Source organism: Adiantum capillus-veneris, chromosome 3 (assembly GCF_014529385.1).
Source record: "Adiantum capillus-veneris isolate H3 chromosome 3, ASM1452938v2, whole genome shotgun sequence".
NCBI lineage: Eukaryota > Viridiplantae > Streptophyta > Polypodiopsida > Polypodiales > Pteridaceae > Adiantum > Adiantum capillus-veneris.
Genome location: NC_140933.1, coordinates 64,011,202 through 64,031,194, shown reverse-complemented (window position 1 = coordinate 64,031,194; position 19,993 = coordinate 64,011,202). Strand labels below are relative to the sequence as shown.

The following is a 19,993-nucleotide window of genomic DNA, read 5'->3' as shown; positions in this document are numbered from 1 at the left end:
TTTCTAGGCTAAGCTGAGGCAAACCTTTCCCGAACACTGCCTCTCAACCAACTCAAATCTCAAGTCTAGTGGCCATCCACAAAAGGCATCATAGGATGACATGATGGAGATTGGTATCTGATAATCATCATAAAAAATAGAAGTATCTACCACTTGTGCAACCACACTTGGTTGCTAAAACGAGCAACTTGTATTTGCAAGCTTGATACTTTCTCGCCCCAAACGAAGAAATACTAGCTCAGAGTGAGACGAACCTAATGGGGTATTTCAAAAAGTGTGATCGTGGATGCTCTCTTTCATTTTCCTTGTCTTTCATTTTCCCAGTTCAAGGTGACAAGAGAAAAATATCTTCTTTTGAGAGCCATATTCTATGATCATAGAATATGGATATTTGATCAACAAAATACAACACAGTGTGGACCATGTCTATAGAACTGAGTAAGATTTCTACGATGGAATGTGTGAACTATATAGAAATATTTATTTTCACCCTCTTGTTATAGTGCTCACAGGTAGTGAAAATACTCAATGCTTTGTGATTTCTTATGTATTATTTTCCCTTGTTTTACTCACTTTTTGGGATCGCTCGGGAAAACTTGCTCGACGTTTGGAAATCCTCACTAGAATGCGCGTACAACGTTGACAAAGATGCATCATTCCACTTGCAACATAACATTAGTCGCAACATATTGACAACATTGCAATCTCACCCTTCACTCGTGGAAGATGACAAATAGCATATCAAATAAAACCATGTTCATGGGGGATATATGCCCCCACATTGTAGCGACCATGGTTGACATATATAAAACAAGCCAAGCTCAAATGAAGCAAAGTACTCCATGAGGACCCACATATCCTCTACACTATACAATTATGTTCATGGGGGTCACATTGTAGCGACCATGGTTGACATTGTGGAATAAGCAAAGGTCCTGCAGTGTTCAACTTCAATAGCACCAAACCTCTTGCAACGGTTCATCTTAACAGTTCGAAGATTAGTTTGAGAAATCCCTGTGAAATTTGACATGACATGCTTGAAAGGTTGACACGGGCACATTACATCATAATTCCCTCCAAATTTAAGCACATCTGCTTGTTTCACCAGTCCTCTTATCATTCCTCAAAAATAAAACTTCACACAAAAAACCTAGTGACAGCTTTTTGAGTACTTAACAAACAAGCTTTTACAGATCAAATGTGGCATACAGCACATGGATCAATCCTTTTTCTTCTCAACCACTGTCTGAGATGTCATCCGTTAGCCTCGACAAGGCGATAGACTCTCCCAAACCTTATGCACATCCTAAGTCCGAAGCAAAAGCTTCTGTTAAACACATGTGCCTCTAGCACTGACAATCCCATGGATACTCCAACAAGCAAACTTAAAATACCTGGAAAAAGCAAGGTAGAGGTTGTTTGCTTTCTTCTGCAAGCCTTTGCTTCTTTTCACAAGCATCCAAGCAATTTTTCATTCTTTGAACAAGCGCCGGAATGCCATCTGTCAAAGTCACTATCTGCGCCTTCAACGTTTTAGCTTGAGCAATGGATGGATCATCACCATCCTTGGTAGGATGTAGAAGTTCTGAATCTGCAAAACAAAAAACCACCTACCTTGTCATTATGTAAAACTTGAGACCGCAACAGTCCTACCCTACGTTTCACCCCTTCGTTATGGGCCCTTTTCATACTATATTTCCTCTTTCTTTAGCCAACAGCAAAGGCACTTAACCTCTAATTCAATCAAGGAAAGGCACTTAACCTTCGTTGAATAGCAGCAAAGGCACTTAACTCAACCCTTCGTTATGTGCCCTTTTCATACTATATTTCCTCTGTCTTTAGCCAACATTGCTGCACGCAATCTTCAATACAGCTTTGACAAGTCAAGCACGCCCCATTTCCTTTTCTTTTGCACCAAGCCTTGTTAAAACATGTTACTCATCCATACTCTTTGCCACTATCAGATTATCACACCTTTCATAGCAAAGGATGTCACTTAGTGGGCAGATTCATTCTACAAGACTGATAGTCGGGCTACCTTCCTACCAGAACTGCACTTTCTAGCAAATTGATTCTGCAAGACTGGTAGTTGGGCTACCTGGCATTCTCCTACCAGAATTGAACTTCCTTTAGGTTATGCTCTCGTAATTACAATCCTCGAAAGCTTTGTCATCAATGGAGGCAGAAAGCAGCAAGATTACAAGGCTTCTGTTGGGCGGTTATGCTCTCGTAAATCACAATCCTCGAAGGCTTTGTCATCAATGGAGGCATAAAGCAGAAAGATTATACGGCTTATGTTAGCGGGTGACCTGCATGTATGACATTCTTCTAGATGATAAGAGTCCTAGGGTGCTAGTCCCCTCACCATTTCGTCATCTCCTCTGCAAGTGTTGCATTGAAGCAAACTACTCACGAGGCCTATGAGGAATGCTGATTAACTTCCAGGTTTAGATTCTAAAAGGGCAATTGCAAGCCCTCTTCAAAAATGAGATGACTGTAATGGAGACTTGTGGTGTATACAAAATTTAAATAACCAGCTTCTCCAAAAATGTAATATGGAAAAAAAAAAGAAAATGCATTCCATTATTCATATGGAAATAATAACCTTTGAGAAACCAATGTGACTAATGACAACAATACAGGACACACAATGAAATGTTTCTCTCATCTAGGGAAAATTCCCTAAATCTAAAGGCTAATAAACTTGCCTATCTAGATGTCATCCATCGTCTAAAAAAACAAGATACCACTCAATGGAGTATCATTCCCATGGGAAGATGTATCTAGGCATAGCTAGCATGCCTGGGCATCTTCCTCCTATGGTGCTCAATGATTCTTCATTGTCTACAGGTGTCTTGGTCTCCTCTTGTGTGGGTTTGTCCTGCCCAGTTGAGCGCTACTACACTTATCAAGAGTGACCTCTCTCCGAGATGAAGGCCCTTCATAACGTCTGTTTCACACGAACCATGTCGACAGTTGTGGTTGATTATTGGGCTAGGAAGGCAACATTGAAAAATGAGAAGGACAGAGAAATCCTCCTAGATGTAAAACTAAATGGCAAATCAATACCACTTCTATCGGCTTCTTAATTCATGAAATCCAATCTTTTTGTTTACTCGATCTTTTTGAGAGATTTGGAAGAACATAACAAGACAAATTTGTGACACTTAGAACAAGAATGAGAAGAATTTTTGCAGGCTCATGCCGATTATTTCTCTGAGGGTTAGCCTGGAGAGCTACCTCCTGAGAGACCTGAAGATCATACGATTGATTTAATACTTGGCAATACACCATCAAACCGGCCACCTTACAGAGTGAGTAATGAGAAAATAACGAGCCAAGTAAGAAGTTCTTGAAAAGGGTCTAATTCAACCTAATGCATTGCCTTTTTGTTCATCAATGCTTCTAGTTTTGAATAAAGATGGATCTTGGAGAATGTACATTGACTACAGAGCTCTCAACAAAGTCACCTTCAAGAACATGTTTCCAATACCCAAGATCAATGATATACTTGACAGACTACAAAATTCTTCGTGTTTCAACAAAATCGATCTGAAAAGTGGCTACTATCAGATCCAGATCGCTCCTGAAGATGTGCACAAGACAACCTTCAAGACATCCTTCAAATTGTAGGAGTATTTGTTGATTATGTGGGGATGCTTTTCAGTTTCACAAATGCTTCTCCAACGTTCAACAAGATGATGGACCGGATTTTTGAGAGTATCGACTATTTGTGGGCACCTTCTTTGACAATATCATCGTATTCTCCAAGAATTATGAAGATCACCAGAAACATCTCTTACAAGGTTTTGAAACATCTCTTACAAGGTTTTGAGGCACTGTAGAAACACAAATTGGAGACCAACGGGAAAAAGAGAGAGGTTTTCATGCCAAAGATAAAAAAATTTTGGGACACGTCATCTCAACAAAAGGTGTTCAAATGGACCCAACCAAGATAGAGACCATTTGAAATTTGGCCAAAACTAAAGACTCTACATGAAGTTCGAAGCTTTTTGGATTTATGCTCGTATTACAAGCGGTTCATTAGAAAGTTTGTGATGATTGCTTCGCTTTTGCACACCCTAACGCAAAAAGGTGTTCCGTTTACTTGGGGACCCTCAGAAATTGCAACATTCAATACACTCAAAGAGAAGTTGACGGCTGGTCTTGTTTTGATATTACCAAATTTGCATAAGCATTTTGAGGTTTATTGTTATGCTTGTGGTAACAGTCTGGGAGCGGTCTTATTGCAGAAGGACCATGTCATAGCTTACAAGAGTAGAATGTTCTCTAAACCTGAGAGGTTTCCACAGATTTACAAGAAGGAGCTTTTAGCAATGATACATGCTTTGACTCAATGACGACATAACTTGCTTGGAGCAAATTTCAGTGTTTAAAAATCATAAAAGTTTGACATACTAACCTGAGAGGTTTCCACAGATTTACAAGGAGGAGCTTTTAGCAATGATACACGCTTTAACTCAATGACGACATAACTTGCTTGGAGCAAATTTTAGTGTTTAAAAATCATAAATGTTTGACATACTCGAGGAGACAAGGTGATCATTCAGATGCAAAGCACCACATCAGGTGCACGCACGGAGTAGAGGTGTTCCACAACCTCTAGACGGCATCCATGCCATGAGGCTTATCTCTCTCCCTCCAGATCGATCTTCTTGTTAGGAAATCCCAGCACAGCCTCAGTTTCTTAGGAGGCTAGAGCAGCCCATGTGGAGACCATGTCAATGGTCTCGTGTGCAAGAGCAGTTGGCACTGTCAATAGCAGTCGCAGTTGTGTGTATCTCGGGTCTATCCATTGGGCATGTCAAATCTATGCCGGACCACGCTTGGTCACTTGTATGAGCAGCTTGTTATCAGCATGGAAAGCCTTTCCAAGATCTCTCTCTCTCTCTCTCTCTCTCTCTCTCTCTCTCTCTCTCTCTCTCTCTCTCTCTCTCTCTCTCTCTCTGTGTGTGTGTGCTGCCCCTGCCCCTCGCGCTCCCCCCCTGCTGCTCCCGCACCCTCGCGCTCCCTACCCGCCCCTGCCCCTCGCGCTCCCCTGCTGCTCCCGCACCCTCTCTCTCTCGTTCGCCCCTGCCCCCCGCTTGTGCTGTGCTGCCACTGCCGCTGCCCCTGCCCCCGCTCCCTCGTGCTCTCCCCGCAACTCCCCAACCTAGCGTAGAGAGAGAAGGAAGGGGGGAAACCTCCGTAGAGAGAGAGAAACAGAAAAGCATAGAGAGAGAGAGAAAGAGAGGACTTTTTCAAGCGTAGAGAGTGAAAGAGAGGATTTTTCAAGCGTAGAGAGAGAGGGAGGTGAGCCGCGTAGAGAGAGAAAAAAAAATTAGCCACGTAGAGAGAGAAAGAGAGACTTAGCCGCGTACAACACACACACACACACACACACACACACACACACACAGAGAGAGAAGAAAGAAAGAAAGAAAAAACCCTTAGCCGCGGGGAGACTTTCTACATCTCTCGGGGCGGCCTTCCGACCATGAGGAAGCAGAGTGGCAAGGATGACCCGGTGGAGGATGCCATCCAAAAATGCAAAGAAGAACTGAGCGAGTCCATTAGCATGATCAACCGCCACCTCCTAGGTACTATCAACATACTCGACGCGCGCGTGGCAGCACAGGAAAACACAATAAATACACTCGAGGATCGCGTGAAGGCTCAAGATGAGGAAATCGCACTACTCAAGAAAGAGCTTGCAGAGGTGCGATCGCAGAATGTCCTCGAAGAGGGAGAGCTTCAACCCTCAGTAAATTGAAGAGCTTAACACGATTAAAGAACAAGTGCGGGCCATCAAAGAAGGTGGGGAGCAACAAAAAGAAATGACGACCTCGTGGGTAGATGTCATCACAAAGACCCAACAAAAAGCAGAAAAGGCCGAAAAATGGATCGAGATCGTCAAGAAAGGGAAAGGCAAGGAAATAACCCCAACCCCCACACCAACCATCATCAACTTGACACTAGAAGAGGAGCAAAGGAGACAGGTGCGGGCCTTACACGTAAGGATATGTGGCCTCAGAGACCAAGATAATGTGGAGGAAGAGGTGAAAGAACTCATCACTCTGATGGGGGTCAACGAACAGACACATACGAGGGCTTGGAGAGTGGGCACAAAGAAAAGCGAAAGCAACGGAGAAACCTCGAAGGAAAGGGCACTCATTCTCTGCTTCCCATCCATGGAAGCGAAGAAGGATTTCCTGAAGAAGAGACCGACTCTAAAGAAGACTGGCATCTCTCTTGGAGATGACCTCACCCTCTCGCAGATTGCTCATATGCAAGAAGTAATGCGGAAATTAGAGCAGCAAGGAAAAAGGGGAAGATTGCTTTTTACAGAGATGGAAAGGTGGTGATATTGGAGCGACGTCCCGCATGACGGTGCGAGACCCATGGGACCACACTAAAGATGGCAACCTGGAATTGTAACGGTTCACTTCGTCTTGATGTAGGGGCCTTTGAGGATAGCTTCACAGGGAGAGACATCATCTTCTACTCGGAGACGCATCAAGCCCCTGGGCAATCCATGCCACAGGTGAGCAGATATATATGGGAGACAGCCTGCAGACAAGAGACCAGATCAGAGCATAGAGGACGAGGCTCAAGGGGAGTGGCAGTTTTATTTAGGGAGGAGTTGCAGCCATTGATATATATAGCGCGCAGGGATGAGCATGCTAGGTACATGTGGGTGGGGCTCAGGGCAAAGACGGGCAGATACCTCTACATTGCTATTTGTTACTTTCCTCCTAGTACGTCAGTATATGCATCACCTAGGGGGCAATCTCCCTTTGCTATTTTGGATAATGACATATGGGAGTTTTCTAAGGATGGTGACATTATCATACTAGGGGATTTCAATGCTAGGACTGCCCACCACCAGACAATATTTTATGATACTTCTGAGGAAATGCTTAGGGAGCTGGACGATACAGAGATGGGTCTATCCAGATTATCACAAGATGAGGAATACACGGAATATGGCAGATACTTGATAGATATGGGAACCGCACATAGATTGGCCATTTTGAATGGCCTACAAAGATTTTCGACAGCTGGAGGTTTTACTTGCTTTCCACACCGACATGGTGCCAGCACAGTGGATTATGTTATGGCCCAGCCAGGTTTCATTCCATTCTTTCAAGATTTCATGGTGGGCACTAGGCCAGTTGGAGTAGCAGTTGATCATGCTATCTTGTCCTTCACCCTGACGTTTCAGTTCAGCACAGCTCCATTAGGAGAGGTCCCTACACACATCCGGTATACCTTCATGAGGGAGACGGACTCTATGTATATGGATGAGATATACAGGAAGCTATGCACCCAGGAGCCAGGACGGCCACTAGATGAGCTCAGTCAGATACTGATAGAGAGCTCCATGATGCAACATCCGAAGCATACCCCCACAACCAGCCTACACGGAGACGATCTGGAAAAATGCTCCAGAACAGTTGGTATGATGATGGTATGATGAGGAGTGTAGAGAGATGAGGATCAAGTTACAGAGGGAAGTGATCATGGGTATTACCACACATAGACAATCACGGGTTATCTTTCGCCGCCTAGTGCGACGAAAGAAAAGGGCTTATATATCCCAGCTAGAGCAAGATCTGTATCAGTTATTTATAAGTCAGGACTCGGGCGAAGCATGGAGGCTATTCCACGAACATTCACCACCACCAGCGGTCACCTCCACCGAGACATGGGGGGAATATGCCACATCTCTCTACACAACACCAGGACAACCACCTCTACCGGACTCACTAGAGACATGCCCGGAGACATGTTCTTTCTTTACTGCCGAGAGGGTAAGGAAAGCTATTGACAAGATGAAGACAAGGAGAACACATGATCATGATGGTCTGGTAGCAGAGCACTTCATCCATGCCAGGGATGTGCTCGCAAAGCTCCTGGCTATGATGTTTAATCGAGCCATGTATGAAGGCTTCCCTGAGACTTGGAGTATGTCCACGATTGTGCCTATTTTTAAGTCAGGAGATCCCATGATTCCTGGGAATTATCGCACCATCATGGTTGGGCACACATTAGCTAGGCTGTATGCATCCATTCTTGAACAAGAGCTGAGTAGATGGGCAGAGCGAGAGGGCATAAGAGCACGAGGGCAAGCAGGTTTCAGGAGAGGTTTCTCCACTCTTGACCAGATTCTGACACTCAGAGCTATTATTGAGGAGGGTAGACACCATGGCAAGAAGATCTATTGTTGCTTTCTGGATTTCCGCAAAGCTTTCGACACAGTGCCGAGAGCTAGACTCATACGCACATTACAGGGCATGGGTGTGCCTACAGAGCTGATTTGGGGGATTCTGGCTCTATACGGACAGTGATGGGGCTGGTACGCACCACTGAGGGAATGTCGGACATGGTCCTCTCCAATATTGGAGTAAAGCAGGGATGCCCCCTATCCCCGACTCTTTTTGGGATGTATGTGGATGAGTTTTCGGACTATGTAGAGCGTCAGGGGGACAGGGGGGCCCAACTAGAAGGGACATGGATTCCGCTGTTACTATATGCTGATGATATCGTGCTGATCTCTGACTCACCAGAGGGGATGCAGCGTCACTTGGATGCTCTGCATACATTTGCTCGTGACAATGGATTGTCTGTCAATCTGGGAAAAACCAAGGTTATGGTGTTCAACACCACACCATAGTGGGTCAGGAGGTCGGCACCCACATTTATGCATGGCTAGGAGACTGTGGAGTACACAGATGCATATACTTATCTTGGGGTAGTCTTCGGTGGACCGGTGTTTTCACTAAGGAGAGCATCAGAGACTAGACTGACGAGAGCATATGCAGCTTTGGGAGGACTAGAGAGGATGTGTTCGCAGGTTCAGTTTTAGGAACCGCGAACAAAGCTTTGGCTTTTTGACACTCTAGTGACTCCAGCTATGCTCTATGGAGTTCAGGTATGGGGACCCTCAGTAGACCGCCGGGGGAGATCTGGCAACACAGATGGATGGAGATGTATGGAGAGGCCTCTGGTCTCTATAATCGCTCGGATGATTCGGGCTAAGGCCTCAATACCACATGAGATTATCCGAGCCGAGCTAGCGGCCCCCCCCCCCCCCCCCCCCCCCCCCCCCCTCGTGGTGGAGGCGTTGACGAGATCAGTTTCTTTTATGCACGGTCTATGGGATCTCCCCAGGGAAAGATACGCTCGGCTGCCTTGGAGTCACCTCGACAACTAGCTCTACAAGGTGATACAACATGTTGGTATGGACAGATGACGGCATGGTTTCAGTCGCATGGTCTCAAGATGGATACATTACCTCCGCTTCAATACTCTCTGGATGCACCCTCCCTGTCTCTCACACGGACAGAGATCACCAGACTCATACGTCAGGATCTGATTCAGCTAAATACCAGGAGCACATGGATACAGCCGACACAGGAGTTGGGCACGAAGATGGCCTTCTACAGAGAGCATCTTCTCCAACTCACGGAGGACGGCTTTGTGACTAGGCCTGCATACATGGACACACACTTATCTCATGGGATAAGATGCCCTATTGGACAGATACGCACATCCTGACATCAGCTCCAAATCGAGACTGGCCGATTTCGAGGGTTGCCGGCAAGAGCTAGGATATGTCACCTATGCAACTTAGAGCCAGAGACAGAGCTGCACTACACATGTCACTGCCCAGCATACTATGAGATACGCGGCCGCTTCCACTGCCTGTTCAGAGAAGGATTTGGACCTTTTTCTAGAGTCATGAGATACAAGGATCAGAGGTGTCTCGAATTGTTCTTGCTAGAGCTGCGCAAACTTAGGGAGAGCTTGCTGAGAACATCAGAGGAAAGACAGTCTCAGAGACGAATCACAGATTTCTTTACACCAACCACAGGAGAGCCAACGGAGCAGTCATTACAACAAATCTCAGAGCCTACTCATACTAGAGGTACACTACTTGATCGAGCCACGGAACTTGGCAGATCCAGACATCCACGACCTCGGGGGGTCTCCCACTACAGACGAAGGCTGCAACAAAAGATACAGATCACTCTAGCTCGACATGCAAGACGCCCTACCAGAGTACTGACCATGGAGGAGGTCGATGAGATCCGACAGCGACCAATGAGAAATTTCATCTGAACCCGAGAGGTACACCAACTGTCAAAATCATGCTCCAGGCCGCTCGCTGTTGCTGCTTCACCTGCGCATGCCATCGCTCCCCCCCCTCACCTCAGCCCGCTGCCTCCCCCCCCTGCCCTTCTTCCCCGCTGCCCACCCCCGCGCCGCCGCCCCCGCCCGCTGCCTGCCCCGCGCTGCCGCCCCCGTCACCCCCTCCTCCTCCTGCCGCCAGCCCTCCACCCTCCCCAACCCGCTGCCCCCGCCCCCCCGACCTGTCCTCCCGCCCGCCACCTCGGTTTCTCCCCGTCATCCCCTGCAATTCCGCCTCCTCGGCATTGCTTCATTTTTTGGGGCAGTGTCTCCTGCACCTGATTGCAGCGTCCACCCGTCGCCCTCTTCTTACGACACAGCAATAGACACAGATGGAGGCTCCAGCTTCGCCACAGAGGGACTCGCCAAAAGCCCCTTCGCCCGACCCCACTGAGCCCACCATTCGACTTGCTCTCTCGCCGAGAGCAAGCGAGCCTTGCCGCAGAGGTAGAGCGATGGCAGGCGACTTCGGTCATCTGCAAGATTCTCGGCACCCGACCTAGCAGAGGAGAGCTGCGAGACCTTCTCCAGGCCCGCCTTCTCGCAGAGGTGGGCAAGATCTTGGATGTCCAGATTCTCGGACGGGGGTACTATCAGATCGAGTTCGAGACCTCAGAGATGGCGTCCAAGGTCATAGCTATGAGTCCACTGGCCATCCGAGCATCACGCGCCCACTTTCGACAGTGGCGACATGGTTTTGACCCGACTTCGGATGTTCTAGTAGAGGAGGCAGACATCCCCATCTCAGTCTGCTTTCCGGGTTTACGGAGGGAGTACCTACCACTTCTTTCCAGGATTGGCTCCGCCATCGAGACTGTCCTGGAGACACCGCGTACGACAGCATCAGTAGATGCCAAGGCGGCTGGCATCCCCTCAGTTCGAGTTTTAGTCAGAGATACCCACACACTCCCGAAGGTCATCCTTCTGCCTCGGGTGAGTAGGGGTTGGTTTAGACAGAGTGTGGAGTACTCGGGCCTCCCGAACCAGTGCTTCATTTGCCGACAGATGGGCCACCTAGCGAAGGCCTGTCCACAGAGGAGGCCACGACCTGCACCTCAGCCTCAACCCCAGCTTGCCAAGGCTGGGCCGCAGCCACAGTCAGCGGCACAACGCACAGATTCAGAGCCACCCTCCGAGCCTGGGGCTCCAGCGGAGGAGGGTGGCAACAGGCCCGTGGCCGTCGACGCCAAGGGCCACAGCGACAGCCTGGCACTCAGAGTGGCCCTCAAGTGCCTACTCAGCAGCAGTGGGTTCCCACGAGGAACCGCTTTGGTCCTCTTGAGCAGGAGGAGTCCCCTACGCCAGCCTCCATCTCCGCTTCACCCTCTACATCCGCTCCCCCTTCAAAGTTCCCCTCCTCCTCCTCATCCTCCCCCCCACCCTCTGCTCCCGTCGCCTCTCCACCTCGCCCCTCTACCTCTGTCGCCCCACCCCGCTCCTCTTCTCCTCCGCTCCCCACAGCTCCTTCTCCCCCCCCTCCTGCTCTAGTTCCACAGTCGACTCAGGAGATTGGTCCCTCTCCGGCGGCTAGGAGATCTCTTGGCAACGCTTTTGCCACAAGTCGCCTAGCGAGAGAGGGTCGGCCCTTCTTGCGGCCCCCTCTGCAGATTCAGACATCTTCCCTTGCAGCTATCCCTCGTGGTCTGACGAGCATTGACCTCCGACGCCGCTGGGACTTCTTCGACTACGGGTTCACTCGCTTTCTCGGCGATTCCGCAGCAGACCACGAGGCAGCCTGCTTCAGGGTCCATGCTTTGTTCCTCGCCGCTAGGGGGACAGAGGCCTTGGACTCAGCAGTTGGTTTCTCCTTTCCCCTCTGTGGTAGGGCCGAGACAGAGTGGTCCCTCGACTCAGTGTTGGGATGGTTGCGTACACAGGTTCTCGAGTTCTCTCATCACATGGGAGAACTTGGAGTTACAGATTTGCTGCAGACTTTCTGGCCATTGGCCAAGTTTGCGGTGACACCCCCAGACTCAGCAGGATGTAGGCACATTGTGGTGTACTTCTTTGCTGATACGCAGTGTTTGCCTTGCTATGTATACATTCATGAGGACTCCTGGACAGAGGAGGTTGCTTTACGCATGGCTCGCTCTGCTTGGGCTTGGGCTAGGCACTCACTGCAGTCTCGCCTATCTAAAGGACGCTCGGATGCGGATTACTCCCCATCCAAGCCAGCCTCGAAGATAGCCCGTCTTGCTGTTGCGGCTGCATCTGTCCTCTCTCGCTCCCCATCAGGATCGTCTCATGGAACGTGCAGGGACTAGGTGGGCCCCAGTTTCAACAACAGCGGGGCCGATTGCGTCAGGAGCTTCAGCGTTGCCTTGTGGGAGGAGAGATTGATCTCCTTATGCTTCAGGAGCACCATTTGTGTGAGAGACGCATTCGGCAATGTGGTCAGATTTTGCGTGGACGATATGATACCTTTTGGTCAGTTGCTTTTGGACCTGGAGGCATCCAGGGTGGGGTATGTATGACTATTGCGGATTCATTGCAACAGGCCATTGTGGACAGAGGGATTATTGTGCCAGGCAGGGCTCAATGGATTACTATGCAGGTTCAGGGTGGCCTTGTGGGCTTCCTAAACATCTATGCGCCCAATGTGGTGAGTGCTCGTGCAGAGTTTTGGTCACGGATTGTTGAGTCTTTGCCGCAGGCTGACCATTGGTGTGTAGCAGGGGACTTCAACATGTTGGAGGACCCTTCTGGCAGGATTGGAGGCAACCATGCTACTGTGCATGGAGTCGAGTTAGCAGCTTGGGAGAGGTTGTGTATGACTTTGAGAGTCTCGGATACATGGCAGCACTTTGGCTTTGTGAGGCCTCCAGCCAGTCTTGCCTTCTCTAGATCGGACCGCAGAGTGGGAGGAGTGAATCTATCGCGGATAGATCGCTTCTACACTAGTGACCACTTCAGTGACTTGGGGGGATCAGTGGGCATCCTGGCAGGGACATTCTTCTCGGACCATGCACCAGTGATCCTCACAGTGGCAGACAGGCAGAGGAGTGGGAGAGCACGATGCTTCGCATCCCAGAGCGGGTCTTGTTGGACTCGGCACTCAGAGAGAGGATAGAGGCTCTCTGGACAGAGGGCATGGACAGCCAGGTTCCACCTGAAGACAGAGTGGCCTTAGGCCTAGCTCAGCTTAGCCACTTTTTTCTCCAGGAGTCTCTGGCTCGCCGGGCTGCAGCGAGAGAGGAGGAGCAACGTCTCAGACGAGGCATTGCTTCACTACAGAGGATGCAGGAGCAGCATCCAGACAGTCCATGGTTGGAGGAGCAGTTATACAGCAGGCTCGACAGGAGCTTGCTAGCACAGAGGAGAGGTGTGATGAGTTTGCCTTTCACCGACAGGCATCTCAGTGGACTCAGGTGGGTGACAGAGTGACAGGTGCTTTTTTTGAGATAGTGGGACCTTGGCACTCACATGCCAAGGTCAATCAGTTGAGGAGACCCGATGGGTCAGTTGCTTGTGAGCCCGAGGATATGCGTTCAGTGGCTACTGACTTTTACCGTGAGTTACTGCGGCTGAGCCCCAGTCAGAGCGGCAGGATGCATGCAAGGAGCGGGTTTGGGCACAGATGCCTTGTCTTGTGACAGAGGAGATGCGCCAGAGGCTAGAGATGCCACTTCAGCTTGAGGAGCTGCACACGGCTCTTAGGGCCCTCCCTCGTGGTAGCTGTCCAGGTGAGGATGGGCTGACTCCCAGCTTTTTCTTGGAGTATTGGGACCTGCTTGGCTCAGTTCTTTGTAGTGCCTTTCAGTACATTTTGCACACAGAGTGATGCCTGATAGCATGAGTGAGGGCCTGATTTACCTCATTCCAAAGGAGGGTGGCTCCTTGGATGAGATTCGACAGTGGCGCCCCATCACCATCCTCAACTCAGCCTACAAAATTCTTGCCAAGGCTCTGAGTTTGAGGATTCAGCCACTTTTGGAGAGCCTTATACATGGGACTCAGACAGGTTTTGTCAAGGAACGCAGTATCCTTGACAACATCTTCACTTTTTGGGAGGCTTCTGCCCTGGCACGACTCCGTGGGGAGGACCTTGTGATTCTTCTTCTCGATTTTGAGAAGGCATACGACAGAGTTGACTCGGACTTTCTTGAGGGCACTCTACGCAGGATGGGCTTCTCAGATGCTTGGATCAGAGGGGTGTCAGCTTTGTACAGACGGGCTCACAGTCAGGTGTTTTTGGCAGGAGGTAGAGGTGAGCGCTTCATGCTCACACGCTCGGTCAAACAGGGTTGTCCTCTTGCCCCCTTTCTCTTTCTGTTCTGTGCGGAGGCGATGAGCATATTTTTGGTGTCACAGCAGGTTGGTCTGAGGGGCTTAGCACTCCCTATTCGGGGAGATGAGCTATTGGACGCTGAGTTTGCCGATGACTCAGCCTTGTACTTAGAGGGTCAGGAGGCCAATCTGCACAGATGTGAGTAGGCTTTGGAGACCTTCTGTTGTGCAACGGGCGCACTGATCAACTGGAGAAAGACAGTGGCTTTCTCGGTTGGCAGTGCTCCTGTGCCAGATTGGATGCCAAGAGAGGGTTTCAGGTGGATTCCCCCGAGGACTACAGTTCGGTACTTGGGTTGTCAGGTTGGTTTAGACTTGTCCCCCAAGCAGCAGATTGCTCCTCTTCTCCTGTCAGGAGAAAACTGTTACATTGGAGCTCATCACGACTTTCGCTGGCTCGTAGAGTAGTAGTTGCCAACCAGGTGTTGTTGGCGACTATGTGGTACATCACTTCTTGCTAGATCTTCTCGAGTTCTTGTATCAGCCAGGTAGAGAGGCTGATCAGGAACTTCCTTTGGTCAGGTCGTGACACTCAGATTCCCCGAGCCAAGGTGGCTTGGTCGGTCATCACACTTCCTTGTTCTCAGGGAGGGCTTGGGATCATTGATCCAGCACAACAGAGCAGAGCCCTTCTTGGGAAGTTCGTAGTCAGAGGACTTCTGCCAGGAGAGGAGCCCTGGAAGGAGTTCTTGCGGCAGAGGCTTCGTGCCAGGGTGCCTCAGTCAGGAGGCCCTTGGCAACCTTCGACCAAATGGATCTTTACAGAGTTGCGCCGAGTTGGTTTGAGCAAGAGACTGGAGGACCGCTTCGCTATGAGTTTGCTTCGATCTTGGGAGCTCTTACGGCGTGGCCTGGAGTAGAGACAGCCGACGTGCACGGAGGAGCGCCTACGACAGCCCCTCGTTTGGAACCCCATGGTTAGCACTCAGAGAGGCCACTTGGTTGGTAGTCGGCCTCATGTTTCTTGGGGTCCCATGGCAGCAAGTCCAACGCACTCTCTAGGTGACTGGCTAGAGTTCACAGGTTTCTCAGAGGAGGTTCAGGGTTTCCAGCTACATGGCATGAGAGGGGTGCAGAGCATGTGTCAGGACATCTTAGAGTCAGTTCCAGCTGAGTGGCTCACGCCTCTCGAGCTAGTAGCACCCCGGTGGATGGGAGCCTTCACACGACTGAAGGTTCTCATTTCAATCAGGGTCTGCTCAGAGTCTGTCTCAGCCTTGTTCTTCGAGCTTCAGGGTGGGGGACGACTACAGCGAGTTGCAGTAGAGGCCCCGCAGGTAGCAAAGTGCTTTTTTCAAAGGATCCGAGTAGTGGGCATCTGTGGGAGGACCTGCGTCATTGACCCTGACCCAGCAGTTCTTGAGCCAGGACACTGGAGGCTATGGGCTTGGGAGTGTTGTCCGCTGGCACGAGTACAGTGGGATCCTAGTGAGTGGCTATGGAGGGACCCTTCTCTTCTGCAGACCACCCAAGAGTCCCTTTCTTTCAGTACACTGTTCGACTGGGACGTTGTGAGCGGGATGAAAACACACACAATGCCTCTATAACGACCCGACACACACTCTTGGAAGGATATACACACACACTATGGGGCACCACTCGGCTTACACAACACACCTGGCCGAGACAAGGAACACACCTCTGGAGTGAGAGGAGAGAGACTATCCACTTGCCCACTCCACACACACACACACACACCCAAAAAACTCAGCTCAAAAGAGGAGAATTTCTGATGTTTAGATACAATTGAGCTTGGGTCAACACCAATGGGGCAAATAGCTCACACAATATGGGTAAAAGAAGCCACATACAATCACAAACTGGAGCAGAAACTTCGCTCATAGGAGAAACTTACACAGAAAAACAGCAGGAAAAGAGTGAGGAATTTGGCAAAATGGACAGCGCCGTCGCGTCCGGAACGGCCCAAAACCCCAGTCTACAATGTCAAAGTGCTCAAATCCGACCTCGGATGAGCAGTTTACGGCCAAAACAGGCTCCAAAATCAGCAAAAACACACCTGCGACTGTTCCTCCTCTCTTCTCCACGTTTTTTCTGGTCTTCTCTCTGTTTTTTCAGTTCCCACACTTAGCTTTATTACTTGGGCACCCTTGGCCTTTTAGATGACCTCAAACGGACCCCGAACAGGCCAAAAACTGACCTCGCAGTGCATAGTTGTCACCTTTTTGCATCATTCGCACACCTGGCACTCAGCTTTTTTCCAATAATGCATCTCGCCACCACGTGAAGTGGCCCCAAAAAGTGGTCCTAATGATGACCTTTCTGCATAACTCTCACAAGAAAACACCCACGTTGTGTCCGTCTTCATCCGCGTGCAAATATTGACCTCGTTCGCCCTCCTGACGCCACTAGATGCCATCTGACGCACCTGCTGACCTCATGTCGTCGGCCCGCGGATAGCTTCCTCGAGAAGTTTTACGCGCTACCAACTCCTCCTTATTGTAGAAAAAACACACTAGTACTGATAATAGTGAAAATCGCTGCACTATGTACATGTTGTCCTACCTGTACACATGTGGGTCCCACGTAACCACCTGGCTATGGAAATTGGGTAATCCTTTATTCGATGCACCATGCATGTGTATGTACATATGCGCAATCCCTTGCTCAAAAAAACTCCTGACATAATTTGCCCATCCCCTAGCCTGCTAGATCATTCATGATCAGCAGCAGCAAAGAGAGATATGAGACTCGCCGCATCACAGGTCTCCTCATCCTTCACCAACATTGCTTGCTCCACAGACAGCTCATCTTGCTCCACCATCATCAATCTAGCATGATACAATTTAAGACGCAATCCATTTACCCTTGACTTATGTAGAACACCATCCAGGTTAGCCAGCTGATATGTGCCATTTGGAAAACACTCCACTACCTTGAAAGGGCCTTCCCACTTAATTTGAAACTTCTTTTGGAAGGTGTTGTCCAGCTTACTATTGTAGCGCAAAACCAAGTCATGTTTCTTGATACCCTTACTTTTAACCTTTTCATTTATCTTTGCCAAAGCCTTATCCTGCATCTGCCCATAATGCTCCAATGCGCTCATCCTATCCAACTGGACCTCTTGTAACTGCAAGAGCCTCTCTTTGAATGCATCACTAGGCGACCCAAGCAACTTCTCTAACATCTTGACCGCAGGCAACTCTACCTCCACAGGCAATAGTGCTTCCTTTCCATACACCAAATGAAATGGAGTAAACCCTGTACCTGTCTTCACCGAAGTACGGTAAGCCCATAATGCACTAGGCAATTCCAAATCCCAATTCTTTCCTTGGTGCTCTGTCACTTTAGAAAGAATTTGTACCAACTCACCATTGAATCTTTCATTTAAGCCATTACACTGCGGGTAAGGAGTGGTATGCTGGTGCCTAATCTTCATCTTTGTGCATAAGAAGTCTAGCAGTTTAGCTCTAAATCCTGGCCCCTTATCTGAAAGTAGCTCTAATGGCACCCCAAACTTGCAACATATTTCATCATACACAAATTTTGCCACATCCTTTGCAGTGATCTGTTTTACTGCTATAGCCTCTGCCCATCTAGAGAGATAGTCCACTGCCGGCAAGATATAGCTTTTGCCCCTGCTTGTGATAGGTAACGGGCCTATTGCATCAATCCCCCACTTTTCAAACACATCAAACGCCATAATGGTTTTTCGTAGCTCTGGCTCCAACACTCTCTTCCCAAATGCTTGACATCTATTGCAAGACCTACACCAATGGTGAACATCCTTGTGCAAACTAGGCCATACATATCCCTCTTGCAAAATCTTATGCAAGGTGATCTTTAGAGCAAAATGGCCACCACATGCGCCTTCATGATTCTCTTCTAACACTCTATAAAGCTCCTCCCGCCAAGGTACACGTCTCAACACGAGATCAGCCCCTTTCATGTATAAGACATCACCAATCAATTTGTACCTGTATGCTCTACGCACAAAGCCATACTTCTTAGACTTCTGAATCTCCTTTGAAATGATTCCTGTTAGCAAAAACTCCTCTTCTTGAGCCAAACTTTCCCGGCCATGATAAAGAGGTAAATTGGTCCTCAACACGAATAGCTCCCCAATCATGCCTTGAGCTGCTTCATGTGCCTCTCCATTTAGAGCACGTTCAATGTGTTTGATGCTCCATGCTTCAAACTTTTTTAACAGGCCTTTAATTCTAAAGCACATTTCCTTCAATGAGGTGTCCTTGCTCTTCCACACACCCAGCACTTGCTTCACCACTAACAAGGCATCACCTTTTATGCTCAACCTTCGAACCCCATGCTTCAAACAAATGTGTAATCCGGCTTCCAATGTAGCATATTCAGCCTCATTGTTACTATGCGCATCCAATTTGAACCCTCTCTTGCATACTAGCTTCCCCTCTGGATCATAAAGTGCTATACCCCCTAAAGTTGCATCGTGGCTCTTTCTGTATGAACCATCAAAGAACAACACATGTGCATTGCTGATCTGTGGAACTTCTTCAACTACCTTTCTCACCACCTCTTCCTTAACAATAAGGGGATTCTCCTTGTAGGTCAACAAATCAGCTAGGGTAGCCCTTGTACTATCTTCCACTAGAAAAGAGAACTCAAACTCTTGCAGCTCAATTACCCATTTCTTCACCACATTTGACATGTTAATACCATTAATTAACTGTGGCAAAAAGGCATAACTCGTCAAGAAAACAAAAGGCCGTGGTAGCAAGTAATGACGAAATCGTCGACAAGCAAATATTACACTGGCCATCACTAGCTCTACTTCCGATAACTTTCTCTCCGCTACCAACTTCACTCGGCTTGCACAATACACTGGCCTCATATAATGGCTGCCCTTCCCCTTTTGCAATAACATGGCTCCAATGGCATCATCCCCTACTGATGGATTTACATAAAAAACTTTCTCCCAATCAGGAGCCTGCATGGCTGACAACCCCCCTAACACCTCTTTCACCTCTTGAAACACTTCTTCACACTTGTCATCCCATTGCAATGGATCATGCTTTGCCACTTGTTGTAATGGATAAAGAAGCTACGAAGACAATGGAATAAACCGTGCCATGTACTTCACTTTGTGTATAAAGGTTGCCAATTGCTTCGTACTCATAGGTGATGGAAGAAGAATAATAGACTTCACCTTATCTAGATCAGCCTCAATGCCATTTTCTGACACCATGTGGCCCAATAACTTCACCCTTGGCTGTGCTAGATGACATTTCTTTGGATTTAGTTGTCCTCCACATTCATCATATCGAGCCAATACCATCTGCAGCTTCTCATGGTGATCAGCCCTACTGCTGTAGACACAGAAATCGTCCATAAAAGCCTTAACACAACTTCCAATGAATGGTTCCAGCACCCAATTTGCTCTTTCTTGATAGAAAGATGGCCCATTTGACAACCCAAATGGCAATACTGTGTAGCAATAGCAACCCCATGGCGTAATAAAAGTTGTCTTTGTGCGGTCTTTAAGAGCAATCTTCAATTGAAAATAGCCTGAAAAACCATC

The 19,993-nt window shown here is 48.6% G+C and overlaps 1 protein-coding gene across 2 annotated transcripts in view; it reads right to left on the bottom strand.

Annotated features, from left to right (window-relative positions):
* Positions 1-735: 735 nt before the first annotated feature.
* Positions 736-19,993, bottom strand: part of LOC147461023 (uncharacterized) — a 35,819-nt gene continuing 16,561 nt past the window's right edge. The window contains exons 2-3 of one of the 2 annotated variants that reach the window (XM_086499982.1): positions 1,395-1,591; positions 736-1,014 (exon numbers count right to left, since the gene is read on the bottom strand). In XM_086499982.1, the coding sequence (XP_086356108.1) occupies positions 979-1,014; positions 1,395-1,591 (233 nt within the window). In that variant the 3' untranslated portion in view covers positions 736-978. Of the gene's footprint in view, positions 1,015-1,070; positions 1,307-1,394; positions 1,592-19,993 lie in introns of those variants that run through there. The other variant, XM_086499979.1, reaches the window with a different exon arrangement.